The following is a 26599-nucleotide window of genomic DNA, read 5'->3' on the forward strand; positions in this document are numbered from 1 at the left end:
CATCCTGCGTCCGAAGCCTAAGCCTGCCCCTCCTCGTGCTGCAAGCTCACCGTTAATATACCAGCGGCGTTACCCACCTAAACAGGCTCCCCCATCCGACAGCCTGTGAAGCGGCAGCATTCCCAAAAACAGCAGCAGAAGCCTCAGCCATCCTCCGTCCCTAAGGCTCCTCAGCCCTTTTAACTGTCTCATAGAGGACGTGACCTCAGTCATCCTACCAATTGGAGGTCGTCTCCATCACTTTTACCACCGATGGACGACTATTACCACCGACCTCTGGGTCCTTTCCATCATCAGAGAAGGGTACTCTCTCCAGTTCGATCGAGTACCCCCGGAACATCCTCCAAGAGAGTATCCTTCCAACTTGACCCAGATCACCCTTCTTCTTCAGGAAACTCAGGCTCTATTACAGCTCGGAGCCGTCGAGCCGGTTCCTATGTCTCAACAGAACAAGGGTTTTTACTCCCAGTACTTCCTTGTTCCGAAGAAGACGGGCGATCTGCGACCCATTTTGGATCTCAGGGTGCTCAACATGTTTCTGGTCAAAGAGAAGTTTCGCATGTTGACCCTGAAATCCCTGTACCCCCTCCTCGAGCAGAACGACTGGTTATGCTCTCTGGATCTCAAGGAGACCTACACCCACATTCCCATTCATCCGTCCTCCCGCCAATACCTCAGATTCAGGGTGGGACATCTTCATCTCCAATACTGAGTGCTTCCCTTTGGCCTGACCTCGTCACCCCGAGTTTTCACCAAGTACCTGGTAGTGGTGGCCGCAGCACTCAGGAACCACGGCCTCCAGGTATTCCCCTACCTGGACGACTGGCTCATCAAAGATTCTACGTCTCAGGGAGTCGTCCTCGTGACTCAGAAAACGATTCGGTTGCTGCAACATCTGGGATTCGAGATAAACTTTCCAAAATCCCATCTACAACCCTCATAGACTCTTCCCTTCATTGGAGCTGTTCTGGATACTACCCAACTCAGAGCGTTCCTCCCCTCCGAACGGCTGGAAGCTCTCCTCCATCTTTGCCACTTGGTGTCCTCTCACCTGTCCATCTCGGTGAGAGACATGATGGTTCTCCTGGGCCACATGGCTTCTACAGTTCACGTGACTCCTTTTGCCAGACTTCACCTCAGGATTCCCCAGTGGACCCTGGCATCTCAGTGGACGCAGATATCCGATCCTTTGTCCCGACACATCCGGGTCACTCCTCTGCAACAGTCTCTTCACTGGTGGATGTTATCCTCCAATCTATCCAGAGGTTTGCTGTTCCAAACTCCCCCCCATCAGAAAGTCCTCATGACCAATTCATCCACTTATGCTTGGGGTGCTCATCTGGATGGTTTACGCACTCAGGGCCACTGGACCAGCACAGACCGCCAGTGCCACATCAATCTCCTGGAACTCAGGGCGATTTTCAACACTCTCAATACCTTCCAGCACCTGCTCCAGGACGAGGTGGTCCTCATTCGCACGGACAACCAAGTCGCCATGTATTATATCAACAAGCAGGGGGGCACGGGATCAGCCTCCCTCTGCCAGGAAGCTCTGAAAGTTTGGGATTGGGCGATTCGCCACAACACCTTCCTCAAAGCCGTCTACATTCAGGGGGCGGACAATGCCTTGGCGGACAACTTGAGTCGTCTGCTACAATCTCACGAGCGGACCCTCCACTCAACGCCCCTCCATCAGATCTCTCAGTGGGGAACTCCTCAGATCGACCTCTTTGCAGCCCCCCACAACTTTTAACTGCCTCAGTTCTGCTCCAGGATCTACATCCTCACCGCCTCGAGGCAGATGCTTTTCTCTGGATTGGACAAATCTCTTCCTATATGCGTTTCCTCCATTCCCTCTCATCCAGAAGACTCTAGTCAAACTCAAGTCAGACCATGCCACCATGATCCTGATCGCCCCATGGTGGCTCAGACAACCTTGGTACTCCCTTCTACTTCAACTCAGCAGCAGGGAGCCCTTCCCTCTACCAGTGTTTCCATCATGAAAGGACTTTTCCATGTCAATCCTCCCCTCAAACCGCCTCCAGTGATTTGGGACCTCAATGTTGTTCTTTCTCAGCTTATGAAACCTCCATTTGAACCTTTCTACAAGGCTCATCTGAAGTATCTCACTTGGAAAGTGGCGTTCCTTATTGGCCTCACATCTGCTCGTCGAGTTAGTGAGCTTCAAGCATTGGTGGCGGATCCACCTTTCACAGTATTCCACCATGACAAGGTTGTCCTTCGCACTCATCCAAAATTCCTTCCCAAAGTGGTCTCGGAATTTCATCTGAATCAATCCATTGTTCTCCCTGTGTTTTTTCCAAAGCCTCATTCTCACCTTGGAGAATCAGCTCTTCATACTCTGGACTGTAAACGTGCCTTGGCTTTCTACCTGGAACGCACCAAGCCACACAGAACTGCTCTTCAACTTTTCATCTCCTTTGATCCAAACAAGTTGGGACGTCCCATCTCTAAGCGCACCATCTCCAACTGGATGGCGGCTTGTATCTCCTTCTCGTATGCCCAGGCTGGATTACCCCTTCACAGTAAAGTCACAGCCCATAAGGTCAGAGCAATGGCAGCCTCTGTAGCCTTCCTCAGATCGACACCGATTGAGGAGATTTGTAAGGCTGCCACTTGGTCCTTGGTTCACACCTTCTCTTCTCATTATTGTCTGGATACTTTCTTCAGATGGGATGGACAGTTTGGCCAAACAGTATTACAAAATTTATTCTCCTAAGTTGCCAACTCTCCCACCATCCCATTGTGGTTAGCTTGGAGGTCACCCATTAGTGAGAATACCTGCCTGCTTGTCCTGGGATAAAGCAATGTTACTTACCATAACAGTTGTTATCCAGGGACAGCAGGCAGCTATTCTCACGTCCCACCCACCTCCCCTGGGTTGGCTTCTCTGCTAGCTATCTGAACTGAGGAGATGCACCCTAGTCTGGGCGGGAAGGCATTCATGGATGCGCAGTGCGGGCGACTCGAAACTTCGAGTTTCATCAAGCAAGACTGCTTGTGAGGCGTCCACATCAGGGCTCCGTTGGATCACGTCACCCATTAGTGAGAATAGCTGCCTGCTGTCCCTGGATAACAACTGTTACGGTGAGTAACATTGCTTTTTCTACCTTTTGTTGTCTGGTCATTATTCAAATCATGTTGGTCCCATGCTCTGATTTCTGTTTGTCTTCTAATAACTCACTTGCCAGGGTCTCCAACCCATTTGACGTTTCCTTCTTTCTCCATGCTCACCATCCATCTTTCATATCTGTCCTCCCCTTCCCTTTCCCGAAGGTCTGGCATCTTTCCCTTTTTTTGTCTCCATCCCCACAGTCCAGCATTTATCTAATGGCCATTACAATCCTCCAGTGACGACCCCCCCCCCCCCCCCCCCCTGCCATTCCTCTCCTTCATGGGATCCGATAAGGTAGTACTCTTGCGCTCTTCGGGCCACTGGCAGTGTGAGTGAAGCTTTCCCTTTGCTACTGCTTCACGCCTAAGCAGGGCCAGGAAGCAGTAGCAGTGGGAAAGCTTCCAGTCATGGAAGGCAGCATGTTTATGTCACTCATGCTGCCAGCAGCCTGAAGAATGAAAGAGCAGCGACAGCAGGGGTCTCAAAGTCTCTCCTTGAGGGCCGCAATCCAGTCTGGTTTTCAGGATTTCTCCAATGAATATGCATGAGATCTATGTGCATGCACTGCTTTCAATGCATATTCATTGGGGAAATCCAGGCTTGAAAACCCGACTGGATTGCAGCCCTCGAGGAGAGACTTTGAGATCCCTGGGCTACAGCAATGGATCCCATCTCTCCCTCCTTCCCCACCACTCCAAGGTCTATCATCTCTCCTTTTCTCTTCCCAACTGCCCTCCTATCAAGTGTCTCTATCCCCCTTCCTGCACACACCACCCCTTAGGTCCAACTTCTCTCCCTTTCTTTTCCCTCCCTACATCCCATTGTCCACCATCTCTCTCCCTCTCCTCTTTCAGACCCATTATTTCTTCCCCTCCATCTCCCCCCTCAGTCCGGCATATGTCCCTCTCTTTGGACCCTCTTCCCTCCATCTGTCTCTCCCTCCTTGTATTTCTAATAGCTACACCAGAGTCGTCCCCCCCCCCAAAGGCCAGCATGCTTCCCCCTTCTCTCCACCATCATCCAGCATCCCCCTGGTCTCCTGGTCTCACTTTAAAAACTAATTATAGCTTGCAGAGGATCACCAGTGCATTTTCCTTCTGCCTCAGTTCCGCCCAGACCAAAACAGGACATTAGGTCAGAAGAGGGGTGGGACCGCAATAGAGAGACAGTGCACCAGCGATCCTCCATAGGCCATAATTAGTTTTTAAAGTGAGACCGGGAGGTGAATTGGGCAGCACTAGCTCATGAGTCTGGCAGGTGCAGATGGCTTCCCTCCCTCCCTGCTGCTAGCACAAACCTTGCAGAGCAAGCCATTGAACACAGGCTTAATCGGCAATGTCCGTAGCCTTCCCACTGCCGGGCTCCTCCTTATGATGCAACTTCCTTTCATTGCGATAAAAGGAAGTTGCGTCACAAGGAGGAGCCAGGCATAGGGAAGGTCATGAGCATCGTCGAGCAAGCCTTTGTAGAGATTGGCTCGCTCTGCAAGATGTGTGCCAGCGGTAGAGAGGGATGGATCCACGAGCAGGGGGTGGGTGAACTGGAACCACCGGACCTGCGATGGTGGGATATTGGGTAGCTATGGTGGGTCGGGTTCCCCTAAGAACAAAGCTATTTACTGCTACATAAGAACATAAGAATTGCCGCTGCTGGGTGAGACCAGCAGTCCATCATGCCCAGCAGTCTGCTCACGCGGTGCCCTAACTGAGACTAGCTCTACCAGCGCATGTTCTTGTTCAGCAGGAACTTGTCTAACTTTGTCTTGAATCCCTGGAGGGTGTTTTCCCCTATGACAGCCTCCGGAAGATCGTTCCAGTTTTCCACCACTCTGGAGCGGTGAAAAGGTTTGTCCCCCATGACGGCGGTGAACAGATCTAAATTTTATTCATTCCTGCAGTTTTACTGCGGTCACCTGCAGTTAGCCACGGGAAAGGGTCACCGTGTCATTCTCTAGTGCTGCCCAACAGTATGGACTATTGCCTATTTCATAAGTAAGATTTGAATCAAGCAAGTACTTTGCCATTGATTTCTGGTTCTGCCAAGCATTGTAGCATGATGTTGTGGTCAAAACAACAGAGAAATCCAGTATTATTATCACTGAGACAATTCCCTTGTGTCTGATGTCTGTGAAGATATCTATTATGGATAGTGGATACAAGGACCATCTTTGTTCCATAACCAGGTCTGAATTTAGGTTAGCATAGACTAGCCATTTTCTCTTTTCTAGCCAATAGAGGAGGAGGAAGTGACATGATGTACAGTAGTTCACTTCCACCTCCTGCCATGCAGTCTCTGTGGGGAAGAGTGAGAGAGAGCAGCTGATTTAGATTGTGTCATGGTGAGGATGGGAGGAGGGATGGGTAGTTGAAAGTGAGAGTGTGCCATAGAGAGGGTGGAAGGAGGAAGGATTAGAGCAAAGTGAGTGTGTGCTATGGCGAGGGGGAGCACAATAACAGCAAGTAAGGGTGTACCTTGGAGAGGGGGGGAGCAAAACAACAGTGCAAGGTGAGTGTGCCCTGGAGTTTGCTTGGGGACAGAGCAAGGTGAGTATACGCCATGGGGCTTTTGGGGCAGTGAAAGCTGAGATTGTGCCATGGAATTTTGAAAAGAGGCAGAGAGAACTGTGTGCACCATTTGTGAGGGGAGAATTAAGCTTCAGGGGATTGGGGAGAGATACATTGATAGTTTGGGAGAGGAGGTGAAAGAATGAGAGGTGGGGTTGTATGCCTGGGAGAGAATACCTTGGTGGAGGGGAGGTCTTGTTGGGAGTTGGAATGAGAGATGGAACAGGAGAAGCTAGAACTTGAAGAGGGAAAAGGCAAGAGGGAATTTCAGGACTTAGGATGGAGAAATTCTATGTAAAAATACCGTAAACAGTCAATTAGAATTTTGTGGAATTTTAAATATTGTGTGCAGAATTTTCAAAAATTTTAAGTAGAATTCCCCCATGAGTAGTTTGTTGAAGTGTGGTTTATGTCTGCTGTTTGATATGCCCCTGTTTATATGCAAATCTATCTTATGCATGTTCGTGGTGTGTAGCATGAAAACCAGTGACAGAATTGAGAGCCATTGGTCTATATTTTCATTTCATGCCATGAGATGGCCATGGCCACACAGAATTGGAGGAATCAGCTGCCACACAGAGCAGGAGTATAGCATGGTTGCGCTGAGCATGAAAAAGCCAGAGCTGCCACTATACAGCGCAAGAGAAAACTCAACTTCCAAGCAGGATATGGTCCTCAAAGACTATTTTATTGCTCACACACAGAAAGCCATCCCAGAGAGAAAGCAAGAAGAGATTTCTCCTCCAGCACTTCTCTCAGGGTAAATACTAAAGATCCTGTATTAAAAATATTGTCTTATCTCCAACGGAAGAATACTGTTGAGGTCACTGAGTGAGTGACCACTGAGATGGAGAAAGGGAGGGGTGAGCATGAAGTGGGTGAAATGAGAGATGTTGGATAGTCATAGTGAGACTGATGGAAATGATGAGGGGCATTGAGAGTATACTAATTTTTAATAAGGTCATGCAAAATATGGAATAAACCTAAATGTGTACCTAAAATTTTATTTTGCAATATGAGAACATAGATAAGTATAGAATTTTAGTACCTTCCAAAACTCTTCATTCAAAAATAAATACCGTACTTAAATTTACATGGGTTAGTATTTCTATTCCAATCAGTATTTTTTTTTTTTTAATTCCAGCTGTGATTAAAAATATTCTGGATATTAAGCTCTGCTATACAAATTCACAAGCAACTCTAAATATCTGCATATAGCAGCAATCTTCAAAACGGTTCCCAACTAACTCTCCAGATAAAATTAAGACAGATTTTGGATACTGATTCTCTTCAGTTAACTTTTGACTCGACTCACATACTGCCTCAGCACAGTCCAAATAGTATGGAGGTAGTCTGTAAGGCTGTCATCAGGACTATGTAGAAAAACATTTTTCAGGTGGATCCAAGATGGCTGCTGCCTGAATGATCGGGTTAATGCTCCAACCGAAGCGCTCCTGAGTACCTGGCTTTCTTGCGGGTGATGGTTGTTTTCAGCCGGGTTTCACTTTTTCCTTTGGAGCGATGCCGAAAAGGAGAGGCAGAAGCGTTGCTGGTGCCTCGCGGCGCTCCGAGGGTCCCTCCCTCGGCAACATCGAGGAGCTGCTAAGGAGGATGCAGGGAGCTGCGTCGCAGAGTCCAGAAGCCAGCCCGCTGAGGATCCCGTGAGTGAGCGAGACCGACGGGATACCTCTTGGGCCAGATACCACTCTGAGCCTGGATGTCAGAGCACCGTCTCCTCCACCACAGTTGGTTAGTTGTACCAGGGGTCAGGAAACCCCGGAAGAAGGGGTAGTACTCTCCCCGGAGGCAGGAGATTTAACATCGGAGAGCCTGAAAACGGAGATCCCGGTTCGGATTATCTCTGGAGAAGATACCGTGGGGAATTTAACAACTGGAGGAGGATTGAAACAGAGAGAACAGAAACCAGAATACCTTAAGGAAGGTGAGAGACTCTGCACTCCTGTGCAAGCTTCTTTCTGGGATAGGCCTCCTCAGGTGACCCTAGAAGCCCTTTGGGACTTGGTGGCAAATTTTGGGAAAGTAATTAGTCCTAATTTCCAAAAGATTGAAAATAAACTTATTTGCCATTCAGAAGAATTGGAAAAATTAAAAGTGGACATGACTTTTTTTCAAAAAATTTATTTCAAGACTCAGCAGGATATGGTTTCAGCAAAACAACTCCAGGAAACCATAATTAAAGATAATTTAAATCTTAGAAGAAAAGTGGAGCTATTAGAGAATCAGGCACATAGTAATAACTTGCGACTGATAAATTTTCCAAGAATAACTACGATTACACCTAGAGATATGCTTAAGAGATATCTAACAGAAATATTGGGAGTTCCGGAAGACATTTTCTCAAGTCTATTATCTTCCCAGTAAAAAGTCACATCAACAGCAACCTGCTCCTACTGAAGAACAAATATTGAATATTTATGAGATATTGGAGAAGTCAGACAAAGAAGTGGTAACACCTGCAACATTAGTAGCTACTTTAGCTCTTTCTACAGATAAATCTTGGTTATTGAGACTTTTCTTTAAGAATAAACAGAAGGAATTTCTTGGTTGTAAAATTCAAATGTTCCCTGATGTTTCAAGGGAAACTCAAAAACATAGACGTGATTTTCTTCTTTTGAAACCTTTTATTTAAGACATCCTTGTAAGTGCATTGTCCGTTATCATTCCATTAAATATGTATTCTTTGAGCCTCAATATTTGATTAATTTTCTGGCTATGTCCCCTCTGGACAAGGAGAAAATTCAACTTGAGCTCTAAAGAAAATAGTAACTCCCAGCCAGATCTATAGGCACACTTTTACTTTTTTTGGTTGTTTTCTTGTTTTTTCTCGCAAATTAATACTTGAATCTAAAGAGGATTTGAGCTAATTTCACCATAATAGTTTTTCTTGTAAACTACTTAATTTGTTAAGTATGGATTTATATGATTGTAGTATGTTTAGTTAAATTTGCTTTCTATACAAGTTTTACTTGATATTATATTGAAATCAATAAAATACTTAATATATAAAAAAAGAAAAACATTTTTGAATATGAATATCAGGCCCACAATTTATAAACCCTTAGAATTAGAAGCCTTAATTATACTCGTAATATAAACTGTGCTTAACTAGTGAGGTTTAGGTCCAATGGTTCTGTGCATTTTTTATTTAATTCAATCTTCAACCAGCAGAAAAATTTTGGATAGCTTTTGGATATGCTTTCTGGCCATTTTTTTCATATACTTTGACTTTCCTTTATGTACAGATTTAGCCCATCAGGCAGTGTGGTTACCATGACTGAGCGACACAGAGCAAAGAGTGAGTCTCCAGGGAGAATGGATGAATTGAAACAACCCAGTTCCCAGGTATGGTAGATAGCTGTCTTTGGGAGAGAGTCCTGTGCTTCTTTCAATCTTATCAAGCTAAGGACATGATTATATGATCTTGAACTTTTCAATATAAAAATTTTCCTTTACATTTAAATTATTTCAGCTTTATGTAATTTTTGGCAAAATAAGCAGGCTATTCAGTTCTCACACATGTAATGATATCATCTAACAGAGCCCATCCTCAAGAAAAGTGCACAAAGCTCTAAAAAGTATGCTTGCTGTTGTCCTGTGAGACCACCTCAGTTCCAGTCTTTCCAAGAAGCCCATTGAACATTTATTTTCATTTCTGCTGGATTTTCTGTTATATAGTGGGTAATTGAAAAATTCTTTCACATTGTGTGCCTCAATTTGTTTCCTTACTCTTTGAAACGTCATAGATACAGGTTTTGGTCATTTTTAAAAGTTTCCTTCTGTGGACCTGTATTAGTACGAGGGTCATTCATTAATTTATCTACCTCAGTAGGAAAGAAAAGAGCTTTCAAAAACATTTTGGGTTTTTTTTTTGTTTGGTTGGTTGTTTGAGTTTTTAACAACTTTATTTTTTTTTCCTCACTTTATATCATTTTACAAATATTACAGAAAATATTCAACAATAATCAAAGCAAAGATACATATAGCAGAAATAGACCCTCCCCCACCCCATCCCAGTACCCTATGAACCCAACACTTCCTCATAGTCATATCCACCATATACAGTACTTTCCCTCCATTGTATATACACATCCCATACTTTATGAAAATCGTTCAGGCATCCCCTCCGATGTGCAGTCATTTGAGACATCAAACATACCTAATCAAGCTTATGGTACAATGAATCCAGGGCAGGCGTCTTCCAAGCTCTAGCAATTGGCATCGTGGCTGCAATAAAAACATGCTTTGCCAAATGACATATCTCCCTCGGAATACCCTGCACAGGGAAGTTCAATAAGCAACTCTCTCCGCTCACTTGGGATAAAAGAGCGAAGTGCAGATGCGTAAATTAATCAAAATCTTATTCCAAAAATAAACTATCTTGGGACAATCCCACCAGATATGCATAAAAGAACCCAAGTGCCCACAGTTACGCCAGCATTTGCCATCACCAGATTTAAACATTTTATATAAACTCAGAGGAGAGGGGATTTCAAGGATTGTTACGTGTGTCTTTGTCTACTCCATTGGTGGAGAATGGTAGAGAGTAACAATCCTTGAAATCCCCTCTTCCACATGGGAACAGAAAAAGTTTTCCCTAAACAAGCCTCCCATCGAGCAGTATAATTGGAAGTGGGGTTAGAATAAGAAATTAAAGCCAAATACAAGTGGGAAATTCCCCCTCCCCCACAGCAGTCAGAAAAGCTGTTTCAAAAGGGTGCTCCTCTTCACCAAGGTCTCTGCCCGCCTTACGACTAATAAAATCTTTAAGCTGTTGGTATTGAAAAAAGGAGGTAGTTGAAAGCCAAACTCTTCCTGCAGCTCATAAATGTACGAATCATCCCCTTATGCCATATTTGTCCCAGGCAACAGAACGATCATGTTGCCCACAACTTATATGTATTGTCCCTGAGGCCAGGCTCAAAATCTGGAGTGAATTGAAAATACCGTCGCCCAGGAAAAATCCTATCCCTCCATCGAATCCATTCTTCAAAATGGCATCTCACATAAGCATCCAAATGAGGTGTCGTTTGGAGAAATTTAGGCATAGCGAGCCAGGGAATCATCCATAAAGGGAGAGACCCTGCCCAGGACTGTAGCAGAGTCAGCCACACTTTATTGTCTCTATGCTACCAATAGGAGATCCCCTGCAACAAGACAGCCGAATGATATATCTGAAAGTTCGGCATCCCCATACCCCATATCCCATACCTGCTTAGATTGATAAAGCATGTGGCATGCTACCCAGGGAGGTTTATGTTTCCAAATAAACGCAAAAGCTTTCATATTCAAAATTCGGAAATAACTCTTGGGTAAGCTCATGGGCAACGCCATATATAAATATAATAATTTGGGCAAAATCACCATCTTCAACGCCTGAATTCTACCCACCCAGGACATATGAAGGGGTTCTCACCTATCAAGATCCTGCACTAAGGTATGCAATTGAGCCTGAAAATTCAATTTATAAAGAGCCTCCCTAGTACACGCTATATGAATCCCCAAATATTTAATGGACTTGGAGGCCCACCGAAAGGGAAACTCCCTCTGAAGCCGGGTGCAGTCCTTCTCTCCCACATTAATCCCCAGAATTTTGGATTTACTCAGATTAATTTTAAACCCCAAAACCACCCCGTAAGCAGTTAATATATTCTGAACCCCCTCCAACGAAGCGCAAGGACGCGTCAATGTTAACAAAATATCATCCGCAAACAAAATATCATCCGCAAAAAGCATCACCCAATGTTCCTCCCCTCCCCCAAAGATGCTGAGACATTCAGATCCATCCGGAGCATGTGCGCCAAAGGTTCGATAGTAAGTGCAAATAATAAGGGGGACAAGGAACAATTCCAAGGGTTCAGAGTACCCACCATTGATCTTTAAGGCAGCTAAAGGTAATCTATACAAAGCCAAAATCCGATGCAGAGAGGGCCCCGACATTCCCATTTTCCGTAACACCGCCATAAGGAAGGGCCAATATAACTTATCGAAGGCCCTCACTGCATTCAAGGACACCAAAAGAGCTTCTTCAGCATTCAATGTAGCTTGGTCCAACAAATATAGCACCCTGTTAGTGTTGTCAAAAGTCTGACGCCCCTGGATAAATCCAATCTGATCCGGGAAGAACCCGTTGTAACCTAGCTGCCAACAACTTAGTAAACACTTTATAATCTGTGCCCAAGAGGAGTCACGTGATGTGCTGAGCCGAGTGAGACGTGCTTTACTCATGCTCCGGGGCCCCAAGTCCCTCTGTGCCTAGCCTACCCTTCTTTGCTGGTCCTGCATTTTCCTTGACCATCGGGATAGTGCATGGACAAGTTTCTTCTGCATAACAGCCCGGTCATGAGTGGAAAATCGAGTTGCGCCACCAAAGAACGGGAGACCAGAGCCACGCGGCCCGAAGCTAAAATGGCGGCGGGGGAGTTGGGTTCCGCGCTTCCCTTATCGGAGGCCCATATCGCCACTTTGTCTACGTTGGTGGTGAGGGCGTTGGATGCCCGTTTTGATCAGCTATCGGGACAACTTACCTTGCTCGAGTCCCTCTTGACGGAGACCACCAGGCGCACGGTTGAGCTGGAAAATCGAGTATCAATGGTGGAGGATGCTAATACTGCTTCTGCTGCGGATCTGGCGTCTATGAAAGCTCAAATCCAGCGTCAGGGAGAAAAACTTGAGGATCTCGAGAATCACTCGAGACGAGATAATTTACGTCTTGTTGGTCTCCCCAAAGCGATTCCGGACTCTCACCTGCTTTCTACTTTGGAGTCTTGGCTCCATACCGCATTGCCCCTTCCAGCTGGAGTGGGGCCTTTGAGGCTCGATCGAGCGCACCGCCTGGGCTGGCGCTCTGAAGACCATGCTCGCACTCGGGTAACCATTTTCAAAATACATAATTCGGCTGTGAAGGCAGAACTGATGCGACAGTACAGGCAAAAACGAAATACCCTCTCGTATGAGGGAGCTCCAGTTTGCCTATTTCAGGATTACTCCCCAGCGCTACAAAAGCGTAGGCAGCGCTTCTCCCAGGTGTACTCAGCACTTTTTGATAGGAAACAGCGGTTTCAGTTAGGCGCTGCTGAAGATTTGGACCCCTTCAGGATGGCAAAGCTATGCCTCGGCGGAGGCTGCACAGGCCTACTTGGATGCTCTACCTGGAGAGTCTGGGCCTTCCTCGGCCTCCTGAGATCCTTGGCACAGCAAGAGCGTTGGCCTGGTACTCTTTTGTGGAGGAGCTTTCTCATTCCTGTTTGTATTTGACCTTTGGGGCCTTGAAGATTCACTATTCCTATTATGACCCCCTTGCGGATTGGTTCTGAGTGGGGGTTTTTGCTCCTACCCTGCTATTGAGCCGACAAGTGACTTTGTTGAGTATTTGGCTGTGTTTTTCGTTTGTTCCGGGCTATTGATGGTTGTGTGTTTGAGTGTTTGCTGACTGGGGGGGCTGGAGATGGGATTTTTGGTGAGAGTGTCTGACTGAAGGAAAGAGAGGTGAGGGATGGATCCCGCACGGAATGTATTGCAGCTGTGGGTGTTCTTGGTGGACTTCGAGTGGTTGGGCTCCTTCCCTCCCCCCTTGTGTGGGCCCTTGAGCACCCGATAACCTGTGATGTTAGAGTGATTTGTCGGTTTTGGGTGCTTGAGATATGCTAGTGGGGTCTCTGTTTCTATCTGGGGTTGCCAGTATGGATGTATGCGATAGGGTTTGAATTACTGGGGGGAGGAGTGACTGTCTATCTATTTGCTTGGAGCTCTATTCCCGACTCCGGGCTGGATTCCTCTTTCTGGAGTTGAGCCTGTTTGAGTAGCCATTGTGTGTCTGTGGATTTTGAGTGGTGGTTATGTATGAGCCTTAGAAACCATTTTAGGTGGAATTCTGGAGGGCTATGGTACTATCTGAGGCCCTATGGCGCTGCTGCGTCTTGGTTCCCCTTGTTTCTTTGGTTTCTTGCAGTCTAGGACTTCTTCTTGGGTGGTTGGATGGATGAGTGTGGTGAGTGATTGGTTTGGCGTGGGAGACTCGGGTTTTTTTGATTGGGTGGGCTTCTGGTAAGAAATACATGGAGTGGGTGGGGTTGGGGGATTGGGAGCCCTGTATACGTCTTAGCGTGACTCTCTCTCCATTCCACATTTGGGTTGGGGCGTGTGATTGTGGTTGGGATTATGGGGGGATTGGTTTGGGTGGGTGGGGGGTTCTCGGGTTGGGTTGGGCTGGGTTTGTGGGGGTGGGGGGTCCTCCTTCCGTATGTATAATCAGTTTTTTCAGTATTTGCATTATTCATGTTTTCTTTTCCAGGTTATGCCACTTATTTGGCACTACTTTGGGGGGTGGCTGGGCCCCTGGGGTAGTTTTCACCTTTTTCTATTTTCTTCTCTCTGTTGCTCTTCTTTTGATTTCCTGACCTGAGTACCCCTTTTCGACTTACATCTTGGAATGTTGGGGGCATTACATCTCCGATAAAACGGTCCAAATTACTAGCTGCCTTGCAGCGTTATCGGTCGGATATTGCTTGTTGACCAGGAAACTCGTCTGACTGACACAGAACATCTTAAGTTGCGTCGTTCCTGGGTGGGGGAGGTATATTTTGCTTCCTCTCAGGGCCGCCATGGTGGAATTGCTGTGTTGGTCCGAAAGTCCTCGCCTCTTGGAGTTCAGGTTCTTGATAAAGCTGCCAATGGTAGATCTCTGCTTTTGCGACTGACCTTGGGTGCTCACTCCTATCTTTTACTTGTGGTCTATGGCCCTAATTCGGGAGAATCGGCCTTTTTGCAAAGGTTGCTTAAACTTTGCTCACGTTTTTCTGGGGGATCCCCTTCTTCTTTTAGGTGATTTTAATTTGGTGTTGAATCCTGACTTGGATAAATCCGGATCTTCTATTGCTCCTTTGGATGCTAAGGGTCGTCTTCTTTCTGACTTTTGCGATCCTCTTTCTGTGGTGGACCCTTGGCGCCTTCTTCACCCTGAAGTTCGTGACTATACACATCTTTCTCGTGCACATGGTACCTGGTCTCGGATAGACCATATTTTTCTATCTTCGCCATTGTTCACTTCAGTCACGTCGGCCAAGATAGGTCCTCTGAACATTTCTGATCATACACCGATTTGGGTGGATATTCATCTGGATGCCATATATCTTCGGACATTGTCCTGGCGGTTTCTGTTCTATCTTGCTCAGGACGAGGAAATTCGGACCTTTCTGCAGACTCAATAAGATGATTACTCCACCAATAATGCTCCCCACATGGACGATCCTATTTTGTTTTAGGAGGCCGGGAAGACAGTGATTCGGGGACATATTATCTCATTTCTGAGTGCACGCAATAAGCATTTTAACAGAGGTATCATTACTCTGGAACGGGCCTTACGAGTGGCTAAGCGGTCCTAACATTTGCATCCTTCGAGGGAGACTCGAGAATGCTATTTGTCTACTCAAGAAGCATTAAATTCGTTACTTCATTCTCGTTCCCAAAAATGGAGGGCTTTTCATCAGCAACGTTTTCAACGTTTTGGTAACAAGCCTGGATGACTCATGGCCCGCTTGGTTAAAACTGTAGGAAACCGATCTTGTCTCTTCGGACTTCGAGTGGAGGGGTGGTGACTAATACGTCTGATATCTCCGGGGTCCTTTTTGACTTTTTCCGCCGGTTATATGATGCTCCAGATGATGTCCCCAGAAATGTTGTCAGGTTATCTTCAGTCTTCTGGTCTTCCTCATTTGCCAGAGGAAGTGGTGTCTTCTCTTAATAGTCCGTTTCGAGTGGCTGAATTAGTCTGCTATCAAAGCTCTCCACTCTGATCGAATCCCGGGTCTGGATGATTTTTCGGGAGACTTTTACCGACTTCTTTCTTCTACTTTTTATGGACCTTTGCTGGCCTATTTTAACGCAGCTATTGCTCAGGGCTCCTTTCCGCGTTATGCTAACGAGGCCCTTATCTCTTTATTGTTGAAGCCTGGAAAGGAGGCTGACTAACCAGGATCATATCGTCCATCTCCTTGATTAACGTGGATCTAAAACTTTTTGCCCGTATATTGGCTGATCGTCTTGCTCCTCATCTCCCTAAGCTTATCCATGAGGATCAGGTCGGTTTTGTTCGGGGCCGTCAATCAATTTGTAATGTCCGAAAGGTTCTCTTTGCACTTGCCCATTGTCATTCTCATCAGATTCCAGTTCTGTTTGTCAGTCTGGATGCTTCTAAGGCATTTGATAGCGTCCATTGGTCCTTTTTGTTTCGTACACTAGAACATGTTGGGTTGAGCGGGTTTTATCTTGATGCCATACGCTCTCTCTACTCTAACCCGAAGGCTTCGCTTCTAGTCAATAGGACCCGCACGGACTCTTTCCCCATCCTTCGTGGAACCCAGCAGGGTTGCCCCCTTTCCCCCTGCTGTTTCTTCTTTCCCTGGAATCTTTTCTGTGTACTCTTCAGGGGTTCGCGGAGATGCGGGGCCTTCAAGTGAGTGAGATTGAGTTAAAGACTTTAGCATTTGCGGATGACATGTTTTTGATTCTTACTCGAACTGAAGATTCTTTACCGACGGCATTGGACCTCATTTCTGAATTTGGCTTTTATTCGGGTCTGTCTCTCAATCTGGATAAGTCCTTGGCCTTGCCTTTTCCACCTGAGTTACGTGCCGCGTGGAGGGGTGTGTTTCCTCTTCGTTGGGCTGACTCTGCTTTGAAATATTTGGGGGTTTTTATTCCTCAGGACTTATCTAGTCTGTATCGTTTAAATGTGGAACCGCTGTTCCAGGCCCTTCAGAATAAACTACAGTTTTGGGGAACTCTCCCCTTTTCGCTTTTAGGTCGGGTGCATCTCTATAATATGCTCATCGTCCCCTGTTGGCTTTACGTCTTTCAGGTCCTTCCTCTTTATTTGACATCTCGAGATGAGAGACGACTGGAACGCTTGATTCAGAGATTTATTTGGACTGGGAAGCGGCCCCGCCTGCCTTATAAATGGGCGGCAACTCCGTGGTACAGGGGGAGCTTGGGCTTATTGAACCTTAGATATTTGACTGTTGGATGTGGCATGTGCCACATTAATGATCTTTTCAGGGGTACTTCGGCGTTCACCAACACTTCTTTGGAACTTTCCTGTTTTCACTCTACTCACTTTAGCGCATATCTTCATTCTCTTCCTTCTCTTGTGCCTGAATCTCTCTCTGTAAAGGTGCTTCACCGTCCCTTGCGGATGGTTTGGCGCTGGGTCGGTAAAGTTTCACGCTCTTTCTGCTTCTGTCACTCCCTTTCTGCCTATCCACTTTAATAGCTCCTTCTTACTTGGGATAGATGGGCCAAGTTTTGCTCGGTGGGAAACAAGGGGTATTCACTATGTATTTCACTTGGTTGATGATGATGGGAAAATTAAGTCCTTTGCACAGTTGCGAGATGAGTTTGATCTCCCACCCACTGATTATTTTGCTTATATGCAAATACAACATTATATTTCTTCTTTGCCCTCTAGTTCTTTACAAGCCTTCTGCCAAGAGCTGCTCTCTACGGCTTTCACCATAGGTTCCCAACTTCTGGTCCCCCTTAAATTTCATCATCGCCATTTGAAAGATGAGTCCCCCTTGTTTGACCATTCTAAATTGCGGGATGCTTGGGCTCGTGACCTTGCAGTAATGTTGCCGACTGATGTGCTTTTGCAGGTTGTCCGTCGGCTGCCTGCCTTTCGAAAATATACTACCTTTTGGGAGCAACACTATAAGTTGATCTTCCGCTTGTATATTTCTCTTAAGAGGGCTTATTTATCACGCTTCCGTGAGACTGCTGCCTGTTTTCGTTGCCAGGCTCCAGAAGCGGGCTTGGGACACATGTTTTGGTCTTGCCCTAATGTTCAAGATTTTTGGGCTGCTATTATTGTTTTTGTGGAGAGCATTTGGAAAATTACCATTCGTCGTTCCCCTTTGCTTTTATTTGGAACTGTTCCTCGTGATTTCCCTCGTACAAAGGGAGTTGCAGCTTTTCTCAAGTGGACTGCCCTTGTTGCTCTGAAATGTATTTTGTTGAAATGGCTGGAGGCTGATGCTCCAGATTCTTCACTATGGCAATGTCGGATGATTACTCTCCTGATGTGAGAAAGGAGTGATGTGATGGACCTTTCTTCTCTCTCAGGCCGCATCTTTCAGCGAACTTGGGAATCATTTTGGACTACCATGACTCCTCTGGCTCGCAACCATTTACTTAACTGTTGAATTTTTGTTTTGTGTCTCATCTTATTCTGCTTGGTATGCCTGCTTTCTGTTGTGTTTTCATTGGTACTGTTTAATTGGATGGAGGACCCGGGGGGGGAGTTTTATGAGTGTTTGTTTAGGGGTGGGGGGGTTGTTCGGGGGGGCTGCGGTTTGGGGGGTTTGGGTTTTGAATACCAAAAATATTGAGCTGACTTGTCTTTTGTATCGAAGCTCTGTTGATGTTTTTGATTGCTCAATAAAATATATTTAACCATAATCTGTGCCCAAAAGGGAAATCGCCCTATAGGACCCACAACTCCTTGGGTCCCTCCCAGGTTTAGGCAATATCGTCACTCCAGCCAACCACCAACAATGGGGGAGTATGGTGGCTTCATCAATGGCATTAACGACCTTTACCAACAGGGTTTGGAAACATTTATAAAATTTATTCCCAAACCCATCTAACCCTGGGGCCTTAACTCCAGGAAGACTCCTAATGATAGAAAGCACCTCCTCTTGATCAATAGGAGCAGGCAACATAGCAAGTTCTCCTGAGGAGATAGTGGTCAATGTCAGGGCATCTAAGAAAGCATGTATCTGATGTGGGGTTGGATTTTCTTCAGGAGGATAAACCTTAGCAAAGTATAAAACAAAAGCCTGACGGATTGTCTCATCAGTATTAACAGGATCCCCAAGCTCATCAACTATTTCAGAAATCTCATTACATTTCATTTGAACTTTCAACTTACGCGCCAGCATATGACTGGCTCGGTCATTAAATTCAAAATAAGTTTGATGAAGCCTGTCCAATTGAGACCAAATTGCCCTCAATTCCAGCGCATGTAAATCAAGTCACATGCTGCTTCGCGGCCTTCAACTGCCGATTTCCTCTGCCGCGTCTCTGTCTCTGATGATGTCATCAGGAAAGCAGCAGAGGAAATTGGCAATAGAAGGCCGTGAAGCAGCGTGTTTAAAGTGCTGGGGACGCTGCTGGTGCCGGGAGGTTTGTAGATCGTCTCGCGGTGGGAGAGGCGGATGGGAGGGTCAAGGGGGTCGGCTGCGGGAGGGGGAGGGTGCTGCTTACTGGTTCTACTGCACAGGGTGGATGGGAGGAAGGGAGGGAAATAAAAATGCCGGCTTCTACTGTACAGGGGGAATGGGGGGGGAGGTAGAAATTAAAAGATGCTGCTCAATGGTTCTACTGCACTGGGGGATGGGAGGCAGGCAGGCAGATAGTCTGGCTTTGGGGGTGGGGTGGATCAAAGTCTGGAAGGCAGTGAGGGGGACTTAGGAAGGAGGCACTGGGGGCACTAAGGACATAGGAAGGGGCACTAAGGGCATAGGAGGCACTGAGGGCACTAAGGACATGGGAAGGAGGCACTGGGGGTACTATGGACACAGGAAGGAGGCACTGGGGGTACTATGGACACAGGAAGGAGGCACTGGGGGCACTAAGGATATGGGAAGGAGGCACTGGGGGCACTAACGACATAGGAAGGAGGCACTGGGGGCACTAAGGACATAGGAAGGAGGCACTGAGGGCACTAAGGACATAGGATGGGAAACTAAGGACATAGGAAGACGACATTGGGGGCACTAAGAACATAGGAAGGAGGCACTGAGGGCACTAAGGACATAGGATGGGACACTATGGTCATAGGAAGGGGGCCACGGAGAGACAGGCCTGCATGGCACAACAGAGAAATACAGGCAGGGGGCCAGGGAGACAGAGACAGAAAGAAAAATAGATAGACAGGGGGCCAGGGAGAGACACAGACAGAAAGAATGACAGACAGACAGCGTCCAAGGAGAGAGAGACAAAGAAAAAAAAAACCCAGACAGACAGATATCTACTCTAGCACCCATTAATGTAACGGGCTTAAATTCTAGTTAATCATAAAATGAATACAAACAGGCAAGTACATACAATAATTTAAAAACTGATATCTCGCATAGACATCTACATACGTATATCAGTGCGAATATCCTCTTCAAATATTGACTAATAAATCACAAAAATGCAGTAATAAGCAAATGAGTTTTTAACTGTTTCTTAAATTGGAGCTTATTTACGCATAGTCTTAATTGGTCCACAGCTTAATTGGCCCATAGTCTTAATTGGTTCCACATCTTAACGCCGGCAATACAAAAAATCATTGCTCTAGTATCTGCATAATTTTCCTTCACTATCCTGCACCATCCATACACTTCATCCATTTTTCCTGCAATGACTTTAACCCCTTTGAAAAGAATTCTTTTGTTTGACCTTCAAACTAAGACATAACAGCTTCCTTAATGTCTTCATCACTTGAAAACCACTGTCCACGGAGAGATTTCTTCAAAACTCAGAGCAGGAAATAATCTGAGGGAACCAGGTCAGGACTGTAAGGTGGATGGTTCAGTTGCTGAAACCCACATTCTTGGATGGCAGCCTGTGATTGTCGTGACGTGCACTGGCGCATTGTTGTGAAGAAGCAGCAGGCCTGCTGTGAGTTTTCCTCACCATTTTTCCTTGATTGACTCCCACAAAGTGATCATCGTGTTGATGTAACTCTCCCCAGTTATGGTTGTCATGTGTGGCATGAACTCCAGAAGCAAAGTCCTTCATCATCCCAGAAGACAGTTGCCATGACTTTGCCTGCAGATTTTTCTGTCTTGAACTTTTTTGGGGTGGGGAATGACTTGTGATTCCACTGCACTGATTCCATTTTGGACTCGGGATCTCTGTGATAGACCCAAGTCTCATCTCCAGTCACCAAACGATCAAACAAATTCACTTGGTCTTCATGGAGCAACTCCAAGTTCTGACAGCACTGGAGCCTTGTGACCTTTTATGGTGTCAGCATACTTGGAATCCATCTTGCACTAACCTTGGACATGCCCAACTTTTCCTGAATTATTTTCCAACCTGTACCTGCCGAGATGCCCATTTCTTTAGCTATTTGGAAAACCTTAATTCATCTGTCTCTGACAAAACTAAATCCTCAACTTTAATTGGTCAGTTAATAGTTTCTAACCAATCAGAACTCATATAGTGGATGTGCTATTAATAAATCAACACTTAAACATTGTACTCCATCGATGTTTAAGTATTGATTTATTAATAGTGTCTAACAAGTCAGTACTCATATAGTCAATGTACTATCAACTGATGGAACTGCTGAAAAGTATTGAGTTATTGCTAAAGAACACTTTTGAACTTGAAGAATTTTGTGTTTAATGAGCACAGGTCTATTGAACATTACATCTTATTAAGGTATTCATACCACATGCTTTAAGGGGAGGAGGTTTTTATGCCAATGAGGTTTCTCGCTTGAAATAATCTGCCTGCTTAATAACAAGGAGCGGCAGCTTGGAGTCTGAGACTTTTCCTCCTCTTCTGAGAAGTCTGTTTTGCCTGAAATTTTTTTTTCCGTTATCAGATAATTCAAAGGGGTTGTTTTGTGGCGTGAACTCCACTACTTATCCTTTTCCATTGAAAATATTGATCGTTTTAGTCATGAAGACATAGGATTCTGTACAGTAGCTGTTACCTGCCATTAGTCGCGAATCTGCAGCAGGGTGTCGCTTTTAAACTCCGAACTCCTCTCCTTCTGCAGCAGAGAACAGTTTCCTCTTCAGTTTTTCCTTCTGCAAGTGAACTCAGAAGGTGTGTTCTGATCTGCTCTGCTTCTTTTTTTATTTTCAGGTATTTTGCCGTCAATCTTCAGATTTTTCTTATGGCTTCAGTGCTCAGAGGTCCCCTTCTTAGGCTTACTCCGCCGGGGTAAGGATGCAGTCCTACATGAATGGACTGCTACTCCAGGCCAATCTCTTTGAGTACCTGTGGGGCTAGCCTGTTTGTTGTCTCTTCAGGAACTCGGAGTCCGTTCCCCTGGGAGCTGCTTGTCTGCCGATTTATCAGATGCTTGAGCGCAGGCTGTGGGGCCCCTATGTAACAATCCTCTGGGTATCAGGGCTGGATGCAAAGTTTCTTCCCCCCCACCCCATCATGTTGTGAGGACTTTCAGGGGTGGGAGACAATGGTCAGGGTATGCCTCACCAGCAGCTAGAAGATATCCGTCGGCAGACTTGTGCTGGCTAATCCCTGAGGCAAAAATTCTTTTCTTGCAGGCAGGCTAATTCAAGCTAACAGGCACCAGAAGTCACAGTGAGTACTCTCATTATTTCCTATGGGGAAAATTGGGGGGGGGGGGGGAGTGTCTAAAAAACAGTTTTTAGAGTTTATGGGGTTAGGGTTAGTTTCTCCCACCTCCAAAACCTTTTTTTTGCTATTTTTTTATTTTTCTCTTTGGCTTAACGGGCTGTTTTTGGCGCAAATTTTCTGGCAGTGACCATACTATTTTCTGCCTCAAAACCCCTCATTTTGCCTAGGGATCATCTTTTAAAGGATGCCCTAGGTCAAACTAGTCCCAATTCCTGCGTTTATTACGTGTTCAGTGGGACGTGGGAGGAAGGGGCAGGAGCTTTGGGTTCAGCCTCTAATCAGTCCTCCAGGGCATTAAAACCCAAAAAAACCTGCTCAGAGGCTGCAAGTAACGAGGAGATGAAACACAAGTGCGTAGTGGCAGAGGAGAGCCTAATTCCCCAGTCTGAAGTCTTAGAGGGGTTCTAGGGCTTTTCTGACTGTCAGTCTTTCATGGAAAGCCTACTTAATAAGGTACAGAAAGTGCTGTCCTGCCTACAAGTGCGCCGGCTCCTCCTCAGCAGGATCCTTCTCCCAAACAGGCTTCTCCGCCTCATACCACACTGGCTTTAGGAGGAGAACTGGGATGATTGGAAATCTTTTTTCCATTCCCTTATTCTCACATGGCTCCTATGCATCTGTGGATGATATGGGCTCCCTTTCGGAGGCAGGAGTGGCTGCGGATCACGGTAATGAATCCTCAGTGCATTGCCTTTTCAAATTAGCTTCCATTGCATATTTCATTTCTGACACCCTCTCTGCATTGAAGCTTGATTCCCAGCAGCCCTCCACATCAAAGTGCTCCATTATGAGCGGCACCAATGCACAGATAACCTTTTTTCCTGCTCATCTGGACATCACCTCCTTAGTCACTGACCAATGGGAGTCACTTGAAGGCTCTCTAAAGGTGGCCAAAGCTATGTCTAGGCTCTATCTTATGACTCCAGACTTCCAACAGCTGTTTGTGCAGCCGGAAGTGGATTCTACAATAGCAGAAGTGGCAAAGCACACCTCTTCCTAGTGAGGGTGGAGTGATGCTTAAAGACACACAGGACCATAAGGTGGATGTGATCCTTAAAAGATAGTTTGAAGCACTGGCTTTGAGTATCAAAGCTGCAGTAGCTGCCTCCTTTGTGGAACAGGCCAGTCGTACCAGATTGCAGACTAGTTCCTTGGAGCTTGGGGATGCTTGTCCCTACATATTTAAGGAGGGAGTGGATTATATGGCGATGCTCTTTATGATATCAGAGTCCTGAGTAAGGTTTCTGCTTACTCCATTTCTGCCCTTTGAATGCTCTGGATCAGACATGGGCAGATGATGTAGCCTCCAAGGCCATTCTAAGCAGATTACCCTTCAAGGGGCAGATGCTTTTTGACAAAGGGCTGGACAATCTCATGGTCAGTGTGGCGGATTGCCGTTCCATTTCCTTCCTGGACAGCAGGAGTCGTTATTCTGTTGGGAGCAGCAGAGGCAGTTTTCATGCCTCTAGGAGATCCCACCAATTTTCCTCCAATTACTCTTCTCAGAGGCTCTTTCAGGGGTCCAGACAGAAATTTGGCAGCTACAGGTGCCAGCAACCTGTGAGTTCCCGTGGTGGCTCGACCTCCAAGAAGCAACAATGATGCCAGGTCGACAGCCACCCCTCCTCATATCGGCAAGCAGCTGTTGGCTTTCTACAAGGAATGGGAACAGATTTTGTCTGACCATTGGGTTCTGGACATTATTCGGGAAGGGCACAAGATTGAGTTTTCAAGGCCCACTGTTTCTAGACTTCCCAGCAGGACAGTTGGAGAAGGAGGCCAGAGTCTTAGTGATATTGCAACAACTTTTGGATATTCATGCCTTAGAACCAGTTTCTGAAGAAGAATCAGACTCGGGCAGATACTCTTTATATTTCATAGTGCCCAAGAAAGGCACAGAAGATTGGAGGCCCATTCTGGATTTGAAGTCAGTAAATGAGGCCCTAAATAATAATAATAACAGTTTATATACCGCAGGACCGTGAAGTTCTATGCGGTTTACAATGATTAAAAGATGGTACAAATTGAGTGAACTTAACAGAGTTAAAAGCTAGTGATTAACAGCTCTAGGGATCAGTTATTGTGGAGAAAGAATTGTACGGGTCAGCTGCCTAAGATACTTCAGGAACAGATATGTTTTTAGGCGTTTCCTAAATTCCCCATAAGTAGTAGACGTAAGCAATCGTTCTAGATCTTTACCCCATAATGCTGCCTGATGTGAGAAAAGGTGTTGATGATGTCTTTTGAATTTACATCCTCTAACTGGAGGGGAAACAAAGTTCAAATGTGAGCTTCTCTTATGTCTGTTGGCTGAGAAAGAGAAAAGGTCAGTTAGACCCAAAGTTAGAACACCTGCCTACCCTCTTCGCACTTCCCTCAGGTGCTGCTTTACACCTTGAGTTCTCAAGCAAGGTCCTTGGCATCATTATTGACTCCTCTCTCTCCCTCAACGACCACCTCAACTCCTTGACAAAATCATGCTTTTTCAACCTCCACATGCTAAGGAAAGCAAGATCCTGCTTCCACCAAAAACATTTCGCCGTCCTCGTCCAATCCATCATCCTCTCCAAACTTGACTACTGCAATGCCATTTACCTTTGCTTAACAAAAAAAAGCTTCCAAAGACTACAGCTTATTCAGAATACTGCAGCCAAGCTGATCTTTGCAAAACGTAAATCTGACCACGTCTCCCCACTCCTGGCCAAGCTTCACTGGCTCCCAGTGATCTCCAAAATCCAATTCAAATGCTCTTGCCTGGCTTTTAAGATTATTCACGGAATCCTTCCTTCCCTAATCCCACTTTCCTTTAACTCCTCACACCCTGACTCCGCCAGGACTGCCCAAAGATTAAAACTATCCTTCCCCTCCCTACATGGTATTCTTCACGCAGGTAAACTGGGAAAATCACTTCTATTCAAAATCACAGGTCTCTGGAACGACTTTACTACCCCTCTGCGGAACCTGAGCGCCCTCCATTTATTTCGCAAACAACTAAAAACCTGGTTCTTCTCTAACATGTAATTTCTTTTCCCTTACTTTCCACTCTATTTATAAACTTATGTAAACCTTTTCCCTTCCTTTCTCATTTCTTAAGTTCTTGTAAACCATGCCGAGCTCTACTTCCGTGGAGATGATGCGGTATATAAACTTAAAGTTTAGTTTAGTTTATATATTTAGGGGCTAGACCGAATAGTACCTTAAAGTAAAAAGAACCAAACTTAAACCTCACATGTGCCTCCATCGGCAGCCAATGCAGCTGTCGGTAGTAAGGTGTCACATGATCGAACTTCTTAAGCCCGAAAATCAGTTTGACCGCTGCATTTTGCACTAGTTGTAATCGTCGCATATTCTTTTGGGAAATTGCCAAATAGACGATATTACAGTAATCAAGTTGAGGGATTACAGGCGATATTACAGTAATCAGTACGAGGGATTGTACCAGAATTCTAAATGCTGACATATCAAAATATGCTCTAATGGACCAAAGCTTCCAGAGAGTGAAAAAACCCTCATTTTTGCGTGGAGACAATCTGTTATTGCGGCGGTGGCTCTGAGAGAATTCTTTGCCTCTCTGAATTTAACAGAGTTGTATCTTCATATACCCGTCTTTCCAGATCACAGGAAATATCTAAGATTCCACATTCTGCAATGAGACTTACAGTTTGTGGCGCTCCCTTTCGGATTGGTCATAGCTCCCCACACCTTTACCAAGGTGATGGTGGTTGTAGTAGCCCACCTGCACAGGATGAGCACCCAGTGAGCTCCCTTTCTACAGGACAGCAAGGACGCAGTGCAGCAGGTGGTGAACCTTCTCTAGAGCCTGGACTGGATAGTCAACTTCCAAAAGAGTCTGCGGCACAGGGCCATGTTTTTCTTCCCAAGCCACACAAACAGAAGCTCAGGAAGCAGATCTTGGAGATCCTAGCCTTACCGTACTCCATGGCCTGGCATTACCTTCAGGTGCTGGTCAAGATTGCAGCTTCCCTGGAAGTTGCTCCCTGGACAAGAACTCATATGTGCCCACTTCAGTACTTTCTTCTATTCAGGTGGTCTCCGCAGTGCCACTCTTTGCAGATGAGGCTCCCCTGGATCTCAGGGGCAAAGCACAGCTTGTTCTGGTGGCTCCAGGGGAATGCCTTGTCAAGGGGTATTCCTCTCAGAATCCACACATGGATGACTCTCACGACTGATGCTAGCCTCAGCGGGTGAAGTGCTCATTGCTGTGGTTGCCCGCTCCATGGCAAGTGGACCCCATGGAGGGCAAGTGGTTCATAAATCACCTGGAACTGAGATCTATTCGCTTGGCTTTGAAGAAATTGCAATCTTTCTCAACATGGAAGGCAGTCTGATGTATTCAGACAATGTCACCGCAGTAGTTTATTTGAACAGACAAGGATGTACCAGAAACGCTTCCCTACACCTGGAGGCACAGATGTTATTCCAGTGGACATAAGTTCACTTACAAAAGCCTTCTCAGCTACCCGCGTGGCAGGGGTAG

General features: G+C 45.9%; 1 protein-coding gene across 6 annotated transcripts in view; it reads left to right on the forward strand.

Moving 5' to 3' along the window:
- The window catches only part of ZBTB37 (zinc finger and BTB domain containing 37), a 127176-nt gene that overhangs the window by 81084 nt on the left and 19493 nt on the right, over positions 1-26599 (forward strand). For all 6 annotated transcript variants that reach the window (XM_033916149.1, XM_033916150.1, XM_033916148.1 and 3 more), the window contains one exon: positions 8964-9063. In XM_033916149.1, coding sequence (XP_033772040.1) covers positions 8964-9063 — 100 coding nt within the window. The remainder of the gene's footprint in view (positions 1-8963; positions 9064-26599) is intronic.

Source organism: Geotrypetes seraphini, chromosome 12 (assembly GCF_902459505.1).
Source record: "Geotrypetes seraphini chromosome 12, aGeoSer1.1, whole genome shotgun sequence".
Taxonomy (NCBI): domain Eukaryota; kingdom Metazoa; phylum Chordata; class Amphibia; order Gymnophiona; family Dermophiidae; genus Geotrypetes; species Geotrypetes seraphini.